We start from the raw sequence: 20,106 nt of genomic DNA on the forward strand, positions 1-20,106 counted from the left end.
ACAGGGTAATGGCTTCCATTTTTCAAGTTGTTCCATATTTGGAGGGTGCTCACCTCCTGCTGGTGGCACAACTTGATCCAACAACTTCATACTTGTACGTTTCCAGATTTTCTTGACAATTGCTCGAAGCTCCTCGTTTGCTTGTTCCAAATTGCCTGTTCAGAGAGGACAATGAGTTTATCATTGGCTACATTCAAACATAGGTCCTGAAGTTAAAGCCAGAATCTAACCCACTGCATCAAACAATTCCCTATTACCTGTAACTTCTAAGTAGGATAGTGATAATGAGGGAGATTTTCAGCTCAGGCCCAAAACGGATGCAATATTGGTACTGTGTCACTGAACTATTTTCAGGTTCGGATCTCCTTCAAATTTTACCAGCATCAAATGGGTGAACTGCAGATTTATTGCTGCAGAAAATCATCTAGCTTCTGCACAGAGATGGCGGCAGGTAGTGCCTCGGGGGAGTGGGGGGGGGGGGGGGGCGGGGGGGAGGAATGTGCAGCAAGAATGGGCCAGCGATAAGCTGCAAATTTTTGTCTTAAAAACCTTTAAAAAAAGAAAAAGAAAAATTATTGGAATGGCTTCCAGCTCCGCCCATTTCTCCATGAAAACTGCAATTGGGGGTCCGACAACTGATGTCGGACCCCGATTCATATATTTAAACAGTCTCCCACCTGCTTTGGACAGGAGGGCTGGGTGCCTACTCAAAGGACAGCCTGAAAATGAATTAGGCAGACACATGTCGAAGTTCTCTGCTAGATCTTCCTCTTCTAGTCGCCCATTTTCCAGGCAAGATACAGGCAGAAGGCAGTTGAAAAATCCCCTCCAGTGAGTCTCCCTCTATAAAGCATTTATTTTATTTTGCTCCCTTCAAAATAGTAATTTTAGAAATAGATGTTCCAAAGCAAGCACCTCATTAACATATCAACATTAAAGGCTATCATAGCTTACAGATCTGAAACTAGACAAGCTATTAAATATTCTAAAACTTTGTACCTTCAGTTTTGATCCTTAACGCAGTTCGAACCAAAGCAAAGAGAGTTGCATTGAACATGACTGTGCCATCACTGTTTAAAGGCATATTCATGGATACCAAGCGCTGCATGAAACAATAAACAACATGGCTTACTGCAATTCAACAAAGATGATCCCAGAGTATAGATCAGTGAGGTATTAAGGGAAGGCTAAGGAAGCTAAATATATACTCAATGGAAAATCAAAATTTAAGGGATAGCATAATCCAGGTTTAAAAATAACGAAGAGAATCAATAAGATTTTGTTCAAAATAAGGATAAGAGAACCAGAATAAGAGAACTAGAGCACTCATGATCATAAGAAATAGCTTCTTCATTTAGAGTTGTTTATACAGATTTTCCTGTTACTGTACTTGGGCATATAGGATTGCTTAGACAGAGCACGCAGGAGAAAATCAGGCGGTGAGGATTGTGCAGCTGTAATAGAGCCTGCCAGGTTTTCCATCTATTTAAAATCAATAGATGGAAAATCAGGTGAGTTTCCTAATTCGCGTGCAATCCTCTCCACCTGAGTATCCTCCAGGTGCTCTAACTGATGATTTTTCAAGCCCAAATGCTATAACGGGTATGTTAGTGCAGTGGTTTTGTTACTGGACTAGTAATCCAAAGATTGCAAACTTAAATCCCATCATGGCTGTTTGAGAATTTGAATTGATAAAAAAATATGGAAATGCTGTTAATTTTGAAAATAATATTTTGGGATACAATATGTGAGTAATTTGAGACATGACATATGGTAAGTGTGGCATGCTTGGAGGAACAGATGACTTTGGACCTATGATTCCTAAATCTTTCCACCACTGGGGTTATTCCTTGCCTCAAGTCTGGGTCTGTTGTAAACTAATTGACAAAGATCGATTATCATTGTTTCATCTGACTATGAACTAGAAGATGAACTAGATGGACCTTGATCTTTTTAACAATTGCTATGTTCCTATAAGTGTGAAATCTGCCAGGTTGATTTCTGTAATAGACTGTCATTGAGTACAGTGAGTACTGAATGATATGAGGAATTCAAAGAAACACTGAACCTTTCACATGAACTCTACCCAACCTATTTAATCTCTTAGGAAAAGGTTCTGCAAAGTTTCTCTCTGCCCTCCAAGGTTAAATCACACAAAATACCAGAATACCTACTTAATCTAACATTCTGCATTAGAAACCCTGGGTCAGGTGCATTCTATGACAGGCATTTCTGTCCCAACAGCTCAGGAACCCTATTCCACACAGCTTAGATAAAATACTCAAAAAAAAGCAAACCAATTTGTGATTATGCAGGAGGTAGAATTGTATGGGTTTGAGGTGGAAAAATGTGAAAACAAAATTAGGTACTGAAACGTGACCTGGGCAAAAGGGAAAGCTGGGTTGCCTAAATTGATTATTTTTTGTTCTTGCATCCTCAGGACTATAAAAGATAAGAGAGAATAATTTAGACTGTAATTATTAAAATAATAATAAAAAAAAGGATGACATTTGTGATGAAGGTCTCAGGAAGTGATCATTGGGTTTGTGAAATCCTGCATACCCAGTAGTTTTTCATTTCTTTGCAAGCACTAATAACCACACTAAGGTGTCTGTGTTAGAGTGTGAATCATAATTTATTCATATGGCATCAAAAGAGTGCATATGATCTGAAATACTTCGCACCACTGGGACCAAGTATCACCAGCTAATCATGTATAGATCCTAAGAAATGCACCATTAAAGGAATAACCAATACAGGAATCTATATAATGGGCAAAGTACAACTCCATAACAGGATCAATCATACATAGTCCATTGAAACAAGTTGGCTCAGTGGCCTTTCTCATCACATATTTCACATTCTTTTCCTTTATACTTTTTGAATTGCTCACAAAAAATTCCTCAAACAAGGCGAGTCATTTGATTGGTATTTCACCATGTGGGGGATTCATGAACATGAAATCAAGTCTTACCAATCACTAAATTATTGATGCTGCATTACTGGGCCCACAACTTTAAACTCTGAGACACAATATTTTCCCTATTTCCTATTTGTCGCAAAATTGTAAATGAGTTCTCACATTTAGCATTTCATGACAAATAGTAAAGAGAAAATCTTCCTCTACGGATGGAACTTTACCAGCTAATGATACCACAGTGGGGTAGGAAGCTGGGCAGATGTATCTCCAAAGTGTACCAAGTCTTACTTTGCAGGCCACTCTATGCGGGCACAGCTTGCCAAATCCTAAAGGGGGTTGTATCCTTCTCAGGAGTGTAACCACATCCAAGTGCTTGATGCGACCCCTGCAACAATATAAACAGAACAAATATAATTATAAACTGAAAAATGTTAATCACATGGCCCTTTTTGTGAGAGTAAGGCTGGTCCTTTCTGCTAATTTCTCCCTTTTCCTCCTAATTGATTCTCCACACACCATCTATTGACAAGAGGATGGGTAGGCCGGCAGGTAACCTGCTTCCAGCGCTCCACATGGTGTTCTGAAAGCAACACTGAGTAGTGAACAAGACAGGGGCAGAGTGACCCTCCCTCAGACTTTTCCCTCCTCATTTGAGCAAATGTCAGGCTTCCAGTCAGCAGCTTCCCACAGTCCAACAGCTGAGATCAATAGTTACAGAATGGATAAAGGGGAACCAGTGAATGTGGTGTATTTGGACTTCCAGAAGGCATTTGACAAGGTGCCACATAAAAGCTTACTGCACAAGATAAAAGTTCACGGGGTTGGGGGATAATATATTAGCATGGATAGAGGATTGGCTAACTAACAGAAAACAGAGAGTCGGGATAAATGGTAGTCATTCTTGGATTGGCAATCAGTAACCAGTGGGGTGCCGCAGGGATCAGTGGTGGGACCCCAACTATTTACAATCTACAGTAACGACTTGGAAGAGGGGACCGAGTGTAACGTAGCCAAGTTTGCGGACGATGCAAAGATGGGAGGTAAAGCAATGTGTGAGGAGGACACATAAAATCTGAAAATGAACATAGGCTAAGTGAGTGGGCAAAAGTTTGGCAGATGGAGTATAATGTTGGAAAGGTGTGAGGTTCGCAGAGAAAAAAATCAAAGAACAAGTTATTATTTAAATGGAGAAAAATTGCAAAGTGCTGCAGTACAGCGGAACATGGGGGTCCTGGTGCACGGAACACAAAAGGTTAGTATGCAGGTACAGCAAGTGATCAGGAAGGCCAATGGAATCTTGGCCGTTATTGCAAAGGGGATGGAGTATAAAAGCAGAGAAGTTTTGCTACAGTTATACAGGGTATTGGTGAGGCCACACCTGGAATATTGCGTACAGTTTTTGTCATGTATGTAACCACAATGTAACACCACTGTATTACTGTATACTCTCAACCTAGATGCACACCTTGACCACAAGTGGTGAACTTGTGGGAGACACTCCTTACCTGATCACACAGGTATAAAAAGGGGAGTCCCTCGCAGGGTCATCTTCTTTGGAGTCCTGTGAATAAAGCGTTAAGGTCACAGAGTGACCATGTCCCAGAATGTGCCTCGTGTGGTTTCATGCTGTAGAGTAAGGACTTTACATTGGCGACAAGAAACGAGAATTCACGGCCCACGAGAATGGCCACTGGTAGCACAGAGGAACGGTACTGTGTTGGGGAAGACTGGGACAATTTTGTCGAGAGGCTTCAGCAAAGCTTCGTTACGAAAGAATGGCTGGGGGATGCAGCGGCCGACAAGCAAAGGGCTCATCTTTTGACCAGCTGCGGACCAAAGACTTGCGCGCTCATGAAGGACTTACTAGCACCCAAAAAGCTGGTGGACAAAATCTTTGAAGAACAGCAAATTGATCAGGGAGCACCTCAAACCGGCGAGTAGCATACATATGGCCCGACACCCACCGACGTCGTGAAGGACAGAGCATACTGGACTTCGTAGCGGACCTCCGGTGTTTGGCCAGTCTCTAAGTTCACAGACGCCTGAAAGGGGGAGATGCTAAGGGACTTCTTTATCGAGGGCATTAGTCATGCGGGAATTTCCTGCAAATTAATTGAGACCAAGGATTTGACCTTGGAAGCGGTGGCGTTGATGGCTCAAACTTTCATAGCGGGGGAGAAAGAGACAAAAATAATATACGCGCGCAATTCTGCCTCTAATGCGGTGATGGATCAGGGAGTCAACATCATCAATGCGCCTCAGAGCCCTGCAGGCAGACAAGGGAAGTCCGACACTCCCCAGGCAGCAATAGACCCCAGAGTAGGACTTCAATAATGGCAGGCTGAACGGACATTCACGCCATCACAGTGGACAATGCGGCCCAGGATGGGGCCATTGACACCCACTAATAGGGTACTTAAGAGCAGTCAAAGTGACAGTCAGCGCAGAATGCCTGGCCATAGTTCCTTTGTTCCCAACAATGGAAACTTTAACTCATGCTGGAGGTGTGGGGGAAAACACTCAGCTTGATCTTGTAAATTTCAACAGTTTGTCTGCAGGAACTGCAATCTCAGTGGCCACTTAGCTCAAATGTGCAGGAAGTCTGCAACCAGACTAATATATGAGGTGGATGGACCAGAAGAGGGTTCTTTGAGGCAGGATGACTTTTGGGGCAAATCAATGGACGCCGAGGTTCAGCGGGTCCATGTGGCGAATATTCACAGTTCATACACCAGAACGCCACCAATGATGATGAGGGTTTTAGTAAACAGTATCGCTGTACTGAGGCCAGCTAGTCACTCATGGGCGTTCAGCAATTTGAGAAGCTATGGCCACTTAAAGCCAGTAGAACCAAATTAGCACGTATTAAGACACAATTACGGACTTACACTAAAGAAATCATTCCGGTGCTAGGCAGTACAATTTTGGCTGTCACACACAATGGGTTAATGAATCGGCTGCCACTCTAGATTGTCCCGGGCAATGGTCCCGCACTGTTGGGGAGGAGCTGGGTAATGAACTGGAAATGGGGGAATGTTCATGCAATGTCATCTGTGGAGCGAAGTTCGTGCTCACAAGTCCTACAACAATTCGATTCACTATTCCAACCTGGCGTCTGGACTTTCAAAGGCACTAAAGTAGTGATACACATCACATCGGACGCCATGCCAGTGCACCACAAAGCCAGAGCGGTGCCGTATGTGATGCGGGAAAAGATCAAGAGCGAATTAGACCGGCTGTTGAGAGAGGGCATCATCTCGCCTGTTGAATTCAGCGACCTGGGTGAGCCCCATTGGTCCCATCCGAAAAGCGGATGGCTCTGTCAGGATCTGTGGCGACTACAAGGCCACCATTAATCGGGTGTCCTTACAAGATCAATACCCGCTCCAGAGAGCGGAGGACCTCTTCGCCACGCTGGCAGGCGGCAAGCTGTTCACCAAGTTGGACCTCACTTCAGCTTATATGACCCAGGAACTGGCCGACGAATCTAAACTACTGACCACCATCATCACACACAAGGGACTGTTCGTTTATAACAGGTGCCCATTTGGCATTCGATCAGTGGCTGCGATTTTTCCATGAAACATGGAAAGCCTGCTTAAATCCATTCCTGGAACAATCGTATTCCAGGACGACATCCTCATCACGGGTCAGGACACCGAAGAACACCTCCACAACCTGGAGGAGGTGCTACCGCGGACTGGACCGGGTAGGCCTGCGACTCAAAAAGTCTAAATGTGTGTTCTTAGCTCCTGAGGTTGCGTTTCTGGGCAGGAGGATTGCTGCTGATGGGATTCGGCCCACCGAATCCAAAACAGAGGCGATTCGACGTGAACCCAGACCCTGCAACACATCGGAGTTGCGTTTATTCCTGGGACTGTTGAGCTATTTCGGGAACTTTCTGCTGAACTTGAGCACGTGCTCCTGCGTAAAGGTTGCGATTGGTTTTGGGGGACTGTCAGGAACGGGCTTTTGATCAGGCGCGAAACCTACTTTGGTCAAACAAGTTGTTGACCCTATATGACCCCTGTAAAAAATTGGTTCTGACATGTGATGCATCGTCCTATGGGGTTGGGTGTGTGTTGCAGCAGGGCAATGCTGAGGGTCAACTACAACCTGCGGCTTATGCCTCCAGGTCGCTGTCTCAAGCAGAACGGGGATATGGGATGGTCGAGAAGGAAGCGCTTGCATGTGTCTATGGTGTAAAAAAAATGCATCAGCACCTCTTTGGTCGGAAGTTTGAATTAGAGACGGACCACAAGCCATTAACATCTCTGTTGTCAGACAGCAAGGCTATCAATGCCAACACATCAGCTCGCATACAGCGATGGGCTCTCACGCTGGCTGCTTATGACTACTCCATCCGGCACCGGCCCGGCACTGAAAATTGCGCTGACATGCTCAGCAGGCTTCCACTGGCCACCACTGAGGGGGCAGCGGAGCAAAGTGCCGAGATGGTCATGGCTGTCGATGCCTTTGTCAGCGCAGGCTCCCCCATCACAGCCCGCCAGATCAAAATCTGGACAAACAGAGATCCCCTCTTATCCCTGATTAAGAAATGTGTCCTGACTGGGGATTGGGCGCCTGCACACTGAGCATGTCCTGAGGAGGTCAGACCGTTCCACAGACGGATGGATGAGTTCTCCATTCAAGCCGACTGCTTACTATGGGGCAGCCGGGTAGTTATGCCCCAGAAGGGCAGAGAGGCATTCATCAGGGAACTCCACAGGGAACACCCAGGCATTGTGCTGATGAAGGCCATTGCCCGGTCATCCGATCATTGCCATGGTCACGCATTCATGTTAACTACGCGGGCCCGTTCATGGGTAAGATGTTCCTTATTGTGGTAGATGCGTACGCGAAATGGATCGAGTGCATCATTCTGAATTCATGCACGTCATCCACCACCGTGGAAAGCCTATGTGCGATCTTTGCAACCCATGGCTTGCCAGACATCCTGGTTAGTGATAATGGCCCATGTTTCATAAGCTACGAATTCCGAGAGTTTATGTTGGGCAATGGCATCAACCACGTCAGGATTGCACTGTTCAAGCCGGCCTCCAATGGCCAGGCGGAACGTGCGGTCCAAATCATTAAGCAAGGTATGCTCAGGATTCAAGGACCCTCCCTACAATGCCACCTATCGCGCCTCCTGCTGGCCTATAGATCCCGACCGCATTCGCTCACGGGGGTCCCGCCCGCAGAGCTAATGAAATGGACACTCAAAACTCGGTTGTCCCTCATTCACCCAGTCCTGACCGACATAGTTGAGGGCAAGCGCAAGTCACAAAACGAGTACCATGACCGTAATTCGAGGGGGAGATGTATAGAAATAAATGATCCTGTATTCGTCCTCAATCACGCCATGGGGCCCAAATGGCTTGAGGGCACTGTAATTGACAAAGAGGGGGAATAGGGTCATCGTGGTAAAACTCAACAATGGTCAGATATGCCGTAAGCATCTGGACCAAGTAAAAAAAAGATTCAGCATCGACACGGAGGAACCTGAAGAAGACCATGAGATGGAGCTCACAACACCGCCAGTGAACGAGCAACAAGAGCAATCAGAAGAATGCACAGTCCCTGCGGTCAGCCCGGACAGGCCGGAATCACCACAGGTGACAGACATTCACTTCAGTGTCCAACAATCAGAGCCCCAACTGCGGCGCTCCACGAGGGAACGTGGACCACCTGAAAGACTAAACCTATGATCCCAATAAGACTTTGGGGGGGGGGAAGGTGATGTCGTGTATGTAACAACAATGTAACACCACTGTATTACTGTATACTCTCAACCTAGATGCACACCTTGACCACAAGGGGTGAACTTGTGGGAGACACTCCTTACCTGATCATACAGGTATAAAAAGGGAGGTCCCAAGCAGGGTCATCATCTTTGGAGTCCTGTGAGTGAAGAGTTAAGGTCACTGAGTGACCTTGTCCTCAGAATGTGCCTCGTGTGGTTTCATGCTGTAGAGTAAGGACTTTACAGTTTTGGTTTCCATATTTAAGAAAGGATATACTTGTTTTGGAGACAGTTCAGAGAAGGTTCACTCGGTTGATTCCAGAGATGAGGGGTAAAACAGAGAGTCGGGATAAATGGTTCATTCTCAGGTTGGCAATCAGTAACTAGTGGGGTGCCGCAGGAATTAGTGCTGGGGCTCCAACTATTTACAATCTATATTAACGACTTGGAAGAGGGGACCGAGTGTAACGTAGCCAAGTTTGCTGACGATACAAAGATGGGAGGGTAAAGCAATGTGTGAGGAGGACGCTTATGAGGAAAGGTTGAGTAGGTTGGGTCTCTACTCATTGGAATTCAGAAGAATGTGAGGTGATCTTATCAAAACGTATAAGATTATGAGGGGGCTTGACAAGGTGGATGGAGAGAGGATGTTTACACTGATAGGGGAGACTAGAACTAGGGGGCATAATCTTAGAATAAGGGCCATCCATTTAAAACTGAGATGAGGAGGAATTTCTTCTCTCAGATGGTTGTAAATCTGTGGAATTCACTGCTTCAGAGAGCTATGGGAGCTGGATTATTGAATAAATTTAAGACAGAGATAGACAGTTTCTTAACTGATAAGGGAATAAGGGGATATGGGGAGTGAGCAGGGAAATGGACCTGAGTCCATGATCGGATCAGCCATGATCGTATTAAATGGTGGAGCAGGCTCGAGGGGCCATATGGCCTACTCCTGCTCCTATTTCTTATGTTCTTATGTAATGGAGGATCACAGGCATCAGCCCACATTAAAGCATTAAGTGGCCCTAGACACTAGTGCTCCAAATGGGATGATGTGATCCATTTCTTCCATTAGACATTGCGCAGTGATTGTGCATTGCTATTTATCAAGGGCATACTTGATTTTATGCAGGACTTGCAGACATATGTCCTGATCTGCAGTAAATCTGTGATTGTTCATTTCACAGGTAATATGGTGAGTCAACCTCCACAGAAATACGAGTTGGTCAGAATTCCCTAGCCTAGCTCTTCTCATTGGTGATATTTTAATGTTGACATTAACCTATTTAAAATAAATGGGCTAATATTGGTTAAAATAATGCTAATCAAAAAATCTAGGTTTCTGTGTCTGCTCCTTCTGTTTCAATTACAAAGATACTCGACATACAAAAATTGCATTTCATCACTGGTGAAGTGGAGGCATTTTGTTGCATATTAGTGTCACACGAGGTCAATCAAAGATTTCAGGATTTTGGAGGCCTCCAGTATGGTCATTTTTAAGCAGTGGAAGGCAGCAGTGGAACTGATCAGCAACATAAAACTGCACACACATCAGACTATTTTTCTGATGCAAAATATTAAACTGAATTCTCTACATTTTAATTGTAGTTCCATTAGTTAGTTATTACACACAATCATTCAATAATTAATTACCACAATGTCACCTTTATGGAAAGCAACACAGATGTAATTCTATTAATTAGCTTCATTGAAAATGATGTTTCCTCGTCTCACATAAGAGTGCATGGGATTAAAAAATATATATTTTTCTGTTATTGTTAGCAGTTGTGAAGAAAAATAAAGGGCATGCATGTCCCAAGTGATAGACATAGAACCATAGATACACACAGAGATAGATATTTACAGGCAGTAATGGATTTGTCTTGTGAATAGAGCTGCCCAGGAGGATGTGCTTACAAAACATGAAACTAAAACCATTTTTTTTTTTTTAAAAGAGATTCAAGATTTTACTTTAACAGAATCAGGTATGCCCACCCCAGTTTTGGCTTGTAATTTTAGGACCCCATATCCTCTCCAGTACAAAGATTGCCTAGTTCCACTTCCGTAACATCACCAACCTCCTCCACTGCCTCAGCCTATCTGCTGCTGAAACTCTCATCTGTGCCTTTATTCCTCAATTCACCACCTGTGAGTAACCCAATTTTAAACCTACTGAAAAAGACTTAAAAAAAAATATACAAAACTATTTTCTAGTTAGATTGATGTACAGTCGTCAGTTCCTTAGTAAATTAAGAAAAATCATTCAAAACCTTTCAAAGCTTATCTATTAGTGTCCTTGGGCCCAAGTTTCGGGCCATGCATAGAACGGCGCAGCCCCAACCTGGACGCCGGTTTTTCGCGCCACAAAGTGCGCCTAAAAAAAACTTAGATTCGCCGGCTCCCTGCTGGTCCTCTTGAGTCAGGCGCGGCGCAGCACGAGCAGTTGGGGGCGGAGCTAGGTCCCTGCGCTGAAAACAGTGCCGGGACCTCTGCACATGCGCGCTACAGTGGGCGCGCATGTGCAGTAGCTCCAGGCGCCCAAAACTGTGTGTGGGGGGTGGGGGGGGGGGGGGGGGGGGAGGGAGGGAGCGCGGGTCGGTTCATGTCGGGGTGTCGGGGGCGGGGGGGGGGGGGGGGTCAGGTTGGGTCGGGTCCGGGGCGGGGGGGGGTCGGGAGCGCGGGTCGGGTGGGGGTGGTGGGAGGGGGGAGGGAGGTCGGTTCGGTTTGGGTCAGGGAGAGAGGGAGGTCAGGTCGGGTGGGGGGGGGGGTGCGCGGGTTGGGTCCAGTCCAGGGGGTCCGGTCCGGTCCGAGGGTGGGGAGGAAGCAGGAGGTGGGCGTGGGAGGAGCCTTACGCACGCAGCCCTAGTGAGGCCATTCGGCCAGGGCTAGGGGCTGCGTGCTTCGGGCCCCTCCCACACAGTTTTGGGCGCATGGAGCTACTGCACATGCATGCCCACTGTAGCGCGCATGTGCAGAGGTCCCGGCACTGTTTTCAGCGCAGGAACCTAGCTCCGCCCCCTACAGCTCGTACTGCGCCACGCCCGGCTCAAGAGGACCAACAGGGAGCCAGAGAATCTGGAAGTTTTTTTAGGCGCACTTTGTGACGCAAAAATCGGGCGTCCAGGTCGGGGCTGCGCCGTTCTAGGCGTGGCCCGAAACTTGGGCCCCAAGAAACAAAAGGGATGGGCCATCAGGCCTAGAGCTTAGGAGTAAGACTAATACATAATGTACAGCTGAGAGTCTAAAATACAGAAAATTTGGCATTTAGCAGAGTGTTTGTGACAGATTAATACAGAATATACAATACCAAGTGTAAAGTGAGTTCTACATCTAAAATGGATGTTACAAATGATGAAATTTAAGTCGCAACACTTACTTTGCCTCGGGGTCATACTCAGCCCAAATTCTTTTAAATTCATCCAGATGATGTGGACCAAGAATGGACCAATCACGTGTTAAATAGTCAAAATTATCCATAATTACAGCCACAAAGAGATTGATGATCTGAGAAGAAAAATATACATTATTATAGCAAAAGTTTGGAGCAAAGTCACAGCCTTCAAAAAGAAAAACAGTATGAGATTCTGGGGCCGAAATTGCCCACCGCCCAAAATGAGGCGCACCTATCATTTTCAATGTGTTCGATGGCCCCAATGTATGGGGCGGCCTAACCGTCAAAATTCAGCACTTTGGGAATTTTTTGGATTGGGGCAGAGTGGCCTCATCATGGGGGCGGAAGTGGGGGCTAGGCGGAGTGGCCATCACTAGTGGGGCGGAAGCAGGACCGGGACAGAGTAGACGACTCTGTCAATCATCAGCACCGCGCTGATGACATCATTGAGTTGGCGCGTCATAATGTCTCTCCACTTCAGTTAAAGGGTATGGCCGCTGCGAACTCTGCAGTCACTTTAGTGGCAAACACTGGGCCACCAGGGAGGGTTTCGGCTGGGCCAGCGGCCTGGCACCCAAGAGGTGTTGCCAGGTTGTCTGTTGGCGGCCCGGCCGAACTCAGGGCCATAATTGTCGGCCTGACCTGACAGTCGGCCGACAGAAAAAAATAAGATGGCATTCCCAGCAACGACACCTCTCCTTTAAGGGCGGCTGCACCGCCAAGCCACAGAGAGTGTATCGACGGCAAAAGCTGTCGGGGGCAATGATTGGTGGTGGCGCCGCTCCCACGGGGCAATTCCAGGAAAGGGGCAATTTCAAGAAGGGGTCCCCGCCAGTTAGTAAGGGGTTGGCACATGCATGCCACGGCAGGAAAACGGGCGGGGTGGTCCCCTACACTGCTCCAAATCTGAGGAAGGACAATATTCAAAATGGCGGCTCTTCTGCGGAGACTCGGCGGCCATTCTGCACCGATTATAGAAAGCGGTCATTTTGGTCCCTCTGCCTTTATAATGCAGGTGGTTAATGCAACATTGCCCTAGTTGTCTAGAAATACATAGAAATCTCTGCACACATGTAGAATCCCTGCAAGCTGATATATGTAGCATTATTGCATGTTGACACTGTTATGTATTTAACCCTTGGCAATCTGTATCACACCACCACCAGAGGGCCTACCTGTTGGAGTCCCAAGGGATCCCAGCATCCTTTGGGAGCACTGTAGAAAGCAGGCCACACATGCGGTACCTGCACTCTGGAATCTTATTAAAGGAGCTAAGGTCACACTTGCTCACTGCTTTTAGTACTCAGTTTCATCCTTTATTACAAGCATAATAGACACAATTGCCACGTGCAGAAATCAACCCTATACATTGATTCACATGCCATCCATGAATGCTGACTACACAGACCTTTCGTAATCACCAATACACACAACACTGACACATGCCGTCCCTGGATGGTAAGCAGACATGTCAATCCTATATGATGCCAAAGTTATCATCTTTGCTCACCAATTGCATACAACTTCTCTACTTGCCATCATGCACATCAAAAGACCGATGTCAGGAAATTGCTCTTCACGCAAAGACTTCCAAACAGAGCAGTGGAGGTAAACAGCCTGAAATTATTTAAGGAACAACTGGATGCTATAATGAGTGGGGGAGGTTTAGTTTTTTTTTTCTGGATCAACTAAGATAGGTTGAATGGCCTTCCTCATCTGTAATTATCTCGTGTTCCTGATATGCCAACTCACACACCATCCCTAGATAATAATGTGCATCTTGCCCCCAAACAACAACCGCATTCAGGGATAGAAATTTACCTCCACCCGAAATGGGGCGCACCTTCTGTTTTTTGTCCGCCGCATGGGTTGTGACGGAGGTGACGTCGATATTCAGCACTTGGATGTTTTTTTTTGCTCTGGGTGGAATTAGTGGCAGCTGAGGTGCGGAAGTGCCCTTGCAGCGGCTCAGCCGCCCTGATCACTCATCAGCGCCACGCTAATGACGTCAGCGCAACTCGGACGTGGCTCATCTCGCTGAAGCGTCACAACGTCTCTCCCCTTCAGTTAAAGGGAAGAGCCGCTGCGAGCTCTGCATATTTTTTAGTTAGGTCCACTGTGCCACAGGGAGGGTTTCAGCCAGGCCGACAATAAAGAATAAAATGGCGTTGCCGTCAGCGCCACCTCCTCTTTAAGGGCGGCCTCGTCACCGACCAACAGGGACCAACAAGGAGTGCACCGACACAAAAAGATGTCGAGGGCACCCGGCGGCGGTGGCGCAGTTGCCGGGAAGCAGTCACCGCCAGTCGGTAAGGGGTCAGCGTGTGCATGCCGTGGAGGGAAAACATGCGGTGTAGTCCCCTATGCTGTTCCGCCCCGATAAAGGACAATTTGCAAAATGGCGGTCCCTCCACGGAGAGTCGGCAGCCATTCCACACGGCCGTGGCCACTGCTTTCAAGTGACCAGAGGCCTTTTCGGGAGGGGCAATTTCGGCCCCTCACAGTGTTTCGACATGCCAGTTTTTTTTCCAGTAACTGAAATTTCTCTTGTGCAAAATAAGGTTTCAAATACGACTAAAGAATCAAAAATGTATTTTTCACAATAATATGATTACATTTATCAAATAGATTGTTTTATCCCTTTTAAGACCTATACTAAACCTTTACTTGAAGGCTTCAGCCTTCCCCAAAAGCCTGGGTTTGCACAATATTTTTACCCAGAGCTGTGACTCTGAGCTGAGTTTCGATTGTTTTATCTGCATGTGTGTGGAGTACTTAATTTTTCAGATTGCATCAGTACTGTTTAATCAGCTCCACTGATATGAGCTCCTAGCAGTTTCAACATAGTAGCCTTTTTTCAAATAATTTCGAAAATCAGGTGGATAAATTTCAAAAGCTTGACTGAGGTCAAACCTTTGGTGCTGAAATTGCCCCTTTGCGCAGGGCCAGTTAGCGCTGTCGGCCGGCACTACCGGAGCGCTAATATGTTAGCACACAGGCATAGCGGTCACATCGACCAGTGCGAATTTGACCTCGGGGCTCCGGTTTTTGCCGTGCGCACTGACCCCTTATTGCCCCACGTTGATCACTTTGCGATCCGCGGGGCAAATTGTTCCACGGGAGCGAGGTCTGTGATACGTCCTTACTATACAGTATAAATGCACACGAGGCCCATGCTTGAGAGAAAGTCAGTCTGTGACCTGTCCTTTATTCCTTAGCACTCAAGTGATGAAGGTGGGTGGAGCTTCCCCTTTTATACCTGAAGGTCCAGGTTAGGAGTGTCTCCCACCGAGTGGTCAGTGTTCTCATGGTGTACAACTTAGGTCAGTTTATACATGGGTTACAATGCTGGTTGAATACATGACATCACCTCCCTCCCCAAAGTCTTATTGGGATCACAGTTCGAGTCTCTCTGGTGGTTTACGCTCCCTTATAGAGCGCCTGAGTTGGGGCTCCGGTTGTTGGGCGCTGGCCTGAGTGTCTGCTGTTTGCGGTGCCTCAGGCCTGTCCGGACTGCTCACAGTGACTGGGCTCTCCTCCCTTTGGTTCCAGTGTTCGGTCACCTGTGGTGGAGTGAACTCTATATCGTATTCTTCCTCTGCTTCTTCTATGGGGTTGCTGAACCTCCATTTTGTTTGATCCACATGTTTGCGGCAGATTTGTCCATTGGTAAGTTTAACTACCAGAATCCTATTTCCCTCTTTGGCAACCACAGTGCCTGCGAACCATTTGGGCCCTTCAGCGTAGCTGAGGACAAAAACAGGATCATTTACATCAATACATCGCGCCCTCGCATTCCTGTCATGGTAGTCATATTGTGACTGGCGCCTGCTCTCGACAATTTCTTTCATGGTGGGGTGTATAAGGGATAACCGGGTTTTGAGCATCCTTTTCATTAGTAGCTCTGCGGGTGGAACCCCTGTGACCGAGTGTGGTCGGGATCTATAGGCCAACAGGAGGCGTGATAAGCGAGTTTGTAGGGAACCCCCTTGGATTCTGAGCATCCCCTGTTTGATTATCTGCACTGCTCGTTCTGCCTGGCCGTTTGAGGCCGGCTTGAACGGTGCCGTTCTAACATGGTTAATTCTATTGCCTGCCATGAAGTCCTGGAATTCAGTGCTTGTGAAGCATGGGCCATTGTCATTGACCAAGATGTCCGGTAGACCGTGGGCGGCGAACATTGCCCGTAGACTTTCTACCGTGGCAGAGGATGTGCTTGAATTTAAAATGTCACACTCGATCCATTTGGAGTAGGCGTCTACTACAACCAAAAACATTTTCCCCATGAAAGGACCTGCGTAGTCCACATGGATGCGTGACCAAGGCTTGGCGGGCCATGGCCAGGGGCTAAGGGGGGCTTCCCTGGGCGCATTGCCCAGCTGGGCACACGTGTTGCACCTGCGAACACAAAGTTCCAGATCTGCGTCTATCCCTGGCCACCAAACGTGTGACCTGGCAATTGCCTTCATCGTGACAATGCCCTGGTGCCCATTGTGGAGTTCTCTGATGAACACCTCTCTGCCCATCTGGGGCATGACTACGCGGTTTCCCCACAGTAGGCAATCGGCCTGAATTGAGAGTTCATCCTTGCGCCTGTGAAATGGTTTAAATTTCTCAGGGCATGCCCTGTACGTGGCTGTCCAGTCCCCATTCAGGACACATTTCTTGACTAGAGACAATAGCGGGTCTCTATTTGTCCAGACTTTAATCTGACAGGCTGTCACGGGTGAGCCTTCGCTTCCGAAAGCTTCAACAGCCATGACCATCTCAGCAGCATGCTCGGTAGCCCCCTCAGTGGTGGCTAGTGGGAGCCTGCTGAGTGCATCGGCGCAGTTTTCGGTGCCCGGTCATAGTGTGGTCATAAGCGGCTAACGTGAGTGCCCACCTCTGTATGCGGGCCGATGCGTTTGCATTTATGGCCTTGTTGTCGGCCAAAAGGGACGTTAGGGGTTTGTAATCTGTCTCCAGCTCAAATTTCCTGCCAAACAGGTACTGGTGCATTTTCTTTACCGCAAATACACATGCGAGCGCCTCCTTTTCGACCATCCCGTAGCCCCTTTCTGCCTGGGACAAACTTCTGGAGGCATAAGCTACCGGCTGTAACTGACCCTTGGCATTGACATGCTGCAACACACACCCGACACCATAGGACGACGCATCGCACGTTAACACAAGTTTCTTACATGGGTCATATAGCGTTAACAGATTGTTGGCACATAACAAATTGTGTGCTCTATTAAAAGCCCTTTCCTGGCTGTCCCCCCAGACCCATTCGCGACCTTTGCGTAGGAGCACTTGTAGCGGCTCTAGCAACGTGCTCAATTTGGGAAGAAAGTTACCAAAATAGTTCAGGAGCCCCAGGAACGAACGCAGCTCCGTCGTGTTATGGGGTCTGGGTGCTCTCTGGATCGCTTCCGTCTTGGATGCAGTAGGGCTGATCCCGTCTGCTGCTACCCTCATCCCCAGGAATTCTACCTCTGGAGCTAGGAAGACGCACTTCGCCTTTTTCAGTCGCAGACCTACCCGGTCCAGTCTGCGTAGCACCTCCTCCAGGTTGTGGAGGTGTTCTTCAGTATCGTAACCTGTAATGAGGATGTCGTCCTGAAAAACCACCGTCCCTGGAATCGACTTGAGGAGGCTTTCCATATTTCGTTGGAAGATCGCGGCGGCCGAGCGAATCCCGAACGGACATCTGTTGTACTCAAACAACCCCTTGTGTGTCGTGATGGTGGTCAGCTTCTTCGACTCACTCGCCAGCTCCTGGATCATGTAAGCTGTGGTCAGGTCCAATTTTGAAAAAAGTTTGCCACCGGATAGCGTTGCAAAGAGGTCCTCCACTCTCGGTAGCGGGTACTGGTCTTGGAGTAACACCCGATTGATGGTGGCCTTGTAATCGCCACATATCGTGACCGACCCATCCGCCTTGAGCACCGGCACAATCGGGCTCGCCCAGTCACTGAATTCGACTGGCGAGATGATGCCTTCCCTCAGCAGGCGGTCCAATTCGCCTTCTATCTTTTCCCGCATCATGTACGGCACCGCTCTGGCCTTGTGGTGTACTGGCCTGGCATCCGGGTTTATGTGAATCACTACCTTGGCCCCCATGAAAGTGCCAATGCCGGGTTGAAATAATGAGTCAAATTTGTCCAGGATCTGTGAGCATGATACTCGCTCCACAGAGGAAATTGCATTGACATCGCTCCATTTCCAGTTCAAGACAGCAAGCCAACTCCTCCCCAATAGTGCGGGACCGTCCCCTGGGACAATCCAGAGTGGCAGTCTGTTCTCCGAATCTTTGTGGGTCACGACTACCGTGGCGCTGCCAAGCACCGGAATGATCTGCTTTGTGTAAGTCCGTAGCTGTGCGTCAATCGGCGATAATTTTGGCCTCCTGGCCTTGGATGCCCACAAATTTTCGAACTGTTTGATACCCATCAGGGACTGGCTGGCACCCGTGTCTAACTCCATTGATACTGGGATGCCATTGACAAGCACTTTCATCATTATCGGTGGCGTCCTGGTGTATGAACTGTATACGTGCTCCACACGAACTCGCTGAACTTCAGCTTCCAGCGATTTCCCCCAGCGTCCATTTCTGCAATTTCTGCAGGTATTTTGCTCATCTCTGCAAACTCCGGCTGAGTGTGTGCCTCCACGCCTCCAGCATGAGTTGTGGTTTGAAACAAAAGGTCCCTTGCCAGTCAATCGTCCCTGACTGCCCCTGTTATTGTCCTTGAGTGCACCATTAACAGGTGTTGATGGCCCCATTACTAGCTGCATTGTCCCTTGCAATGGCGTGAATCGCTGTTCAGCTTGCCATTGTCTCTGTCGAACTCCCCCTCTGGATTCGACTACATGTTGGGGCATGCCCGACCGCCTTTGTCTGCCTGGAGAACTGTGTGCTGCTTTAACAATGTTGAATCTCTGTCCCAACCATTCCTTAACACAGTACCTCTCGTCTGTTCTGCTAGTGGCCAGGCTCGCGTGGTTTAAATCCCAGTTTCTTGTCGCCATTGATACGTCCTTACTATACAGTATAAATGCACACGAGGCCCATGCTTGAGAGAAGGTCAGTCTGTGACCTGTCCTTTATTCCTGAGCACTCAAGTGATGAAGGTGGGTGGAGCTTCCCCTTTTATACCTGAAGGTCCAGGTTAGGAGTGTCTCCCATCTAGTGGTCAGTGTTCTCATGATATACAACTTAGGTCAGTTTATACATGGGTTACAATGCTGGTTGAATACATGACAGTCTGAATGGGGCGATGCCACTGACATCTTCTCGATGCGAGAAGCTGTGGTGGCTGTGGTGCTCCGGCCACCCTTAAAGTGGAGGTGCTGTCGCAGCCGGCCTGACAATGGCGGCTGCTGATTCGGCCGGGCTGCCAACAGGCAGGCCGACACCCCCCTTTGGGTGCTGGGCCGCTGGCCTAGCTGACACCCTCCCTGGTGGCCCAGTGGGCAGCAACGAATATGCTGCTCAGATCGCAGCATCCTACCTCTTTTAGATAAGGGGACGAATGTTGCGACGCGGCGCTGATGTGCTGAGCGCCGTGCCGTGCAAACACTGGAGGAATGCCTGGTGAACTCTGGGTTAACGCAGTCAACATTTTATTTGCACAAAGAGCCTAAATCCGCGCTAATATCGGCGCATCCCGCGCCAGCGCAAATAAATCTCCATCAGCAAAACCCAGTGCGGGGCAATTTCATAGAAACATAGAAAATAGGTGCAGGAGTAGGCCATTCGGCCATTCGGCCCTTCGAGCCTGCACCACCATTCAATAAGATCATGGCTGATCATTCACCTCCGTACCCCTTTCCTGCTTTCTCTACATACCCCTTGATCTCTTTAGCCGTAAGGGCCATATCTAACTCCCTCTTGAATATATCCAATGAACTGGCATCAATATCTCTCTGCGGTAGGGAATTCCACAGGTTAACAACTCTCTGAGTGAAGACGTTTCTCCTCACCTCAGTCCTAAATGGCTTACCCCTTATCCTTAGACTATGTCCCCTGGTTCTGGACTTCCCCAACATCGGGAACATTCT

General features: G+C 47.8%; 1 protein-coding gene across 1 annotated transcript in view; it reads right to left on the bottom strand.

The window, feature by feature from the left end:
- The window catches only part of cacna1c (calcium channel, voltage-dependent, L type, alpha 1C subunit), a 1,034,505-nt gene that overhangs the window by 58,112 nt on the left and 956,287 nt on the right, over positions 1 to 20,106 (bottom strand). Inside the window, exons 34-37 of the mRNA XM_070900503.1 lie at positions 12,046 to 12,173; positions 3,209 to 3,305; positions 1,000 to 1,102; positions 54 to 155 (exon numbers count right to left, since the gene is read on the bottom strand). Of these exons, the coding sequence (XP_070756604.1) occupies positions 54 to 155; positions 1,000 to 1,102; positions 3,209 to 3,305; positions 12,046 to 12,173 (430 nt within the window). The remainder of the gene's footprint in view (positions 1 to 53; positions 156 to 999; positions 1,103 to 3,208; positions 3,306 to 12,045; positions 12,174 to 20,106) is intronic.

Source organism: Pristiophorus japonicus, chromosome 15 (genome assembly GCF_044704955.1).
Source record: "Pristiophorus japonicus isolate sPriJap1 chromosome 15, sPriJap1.hap1, whole genome shotgun sequence".
NCBI lineage: Eukaryota > Metazoa > Chordata > Chondrichthyes > Pristiophoridae > Pristiophorus > Pristiophorus japonicus.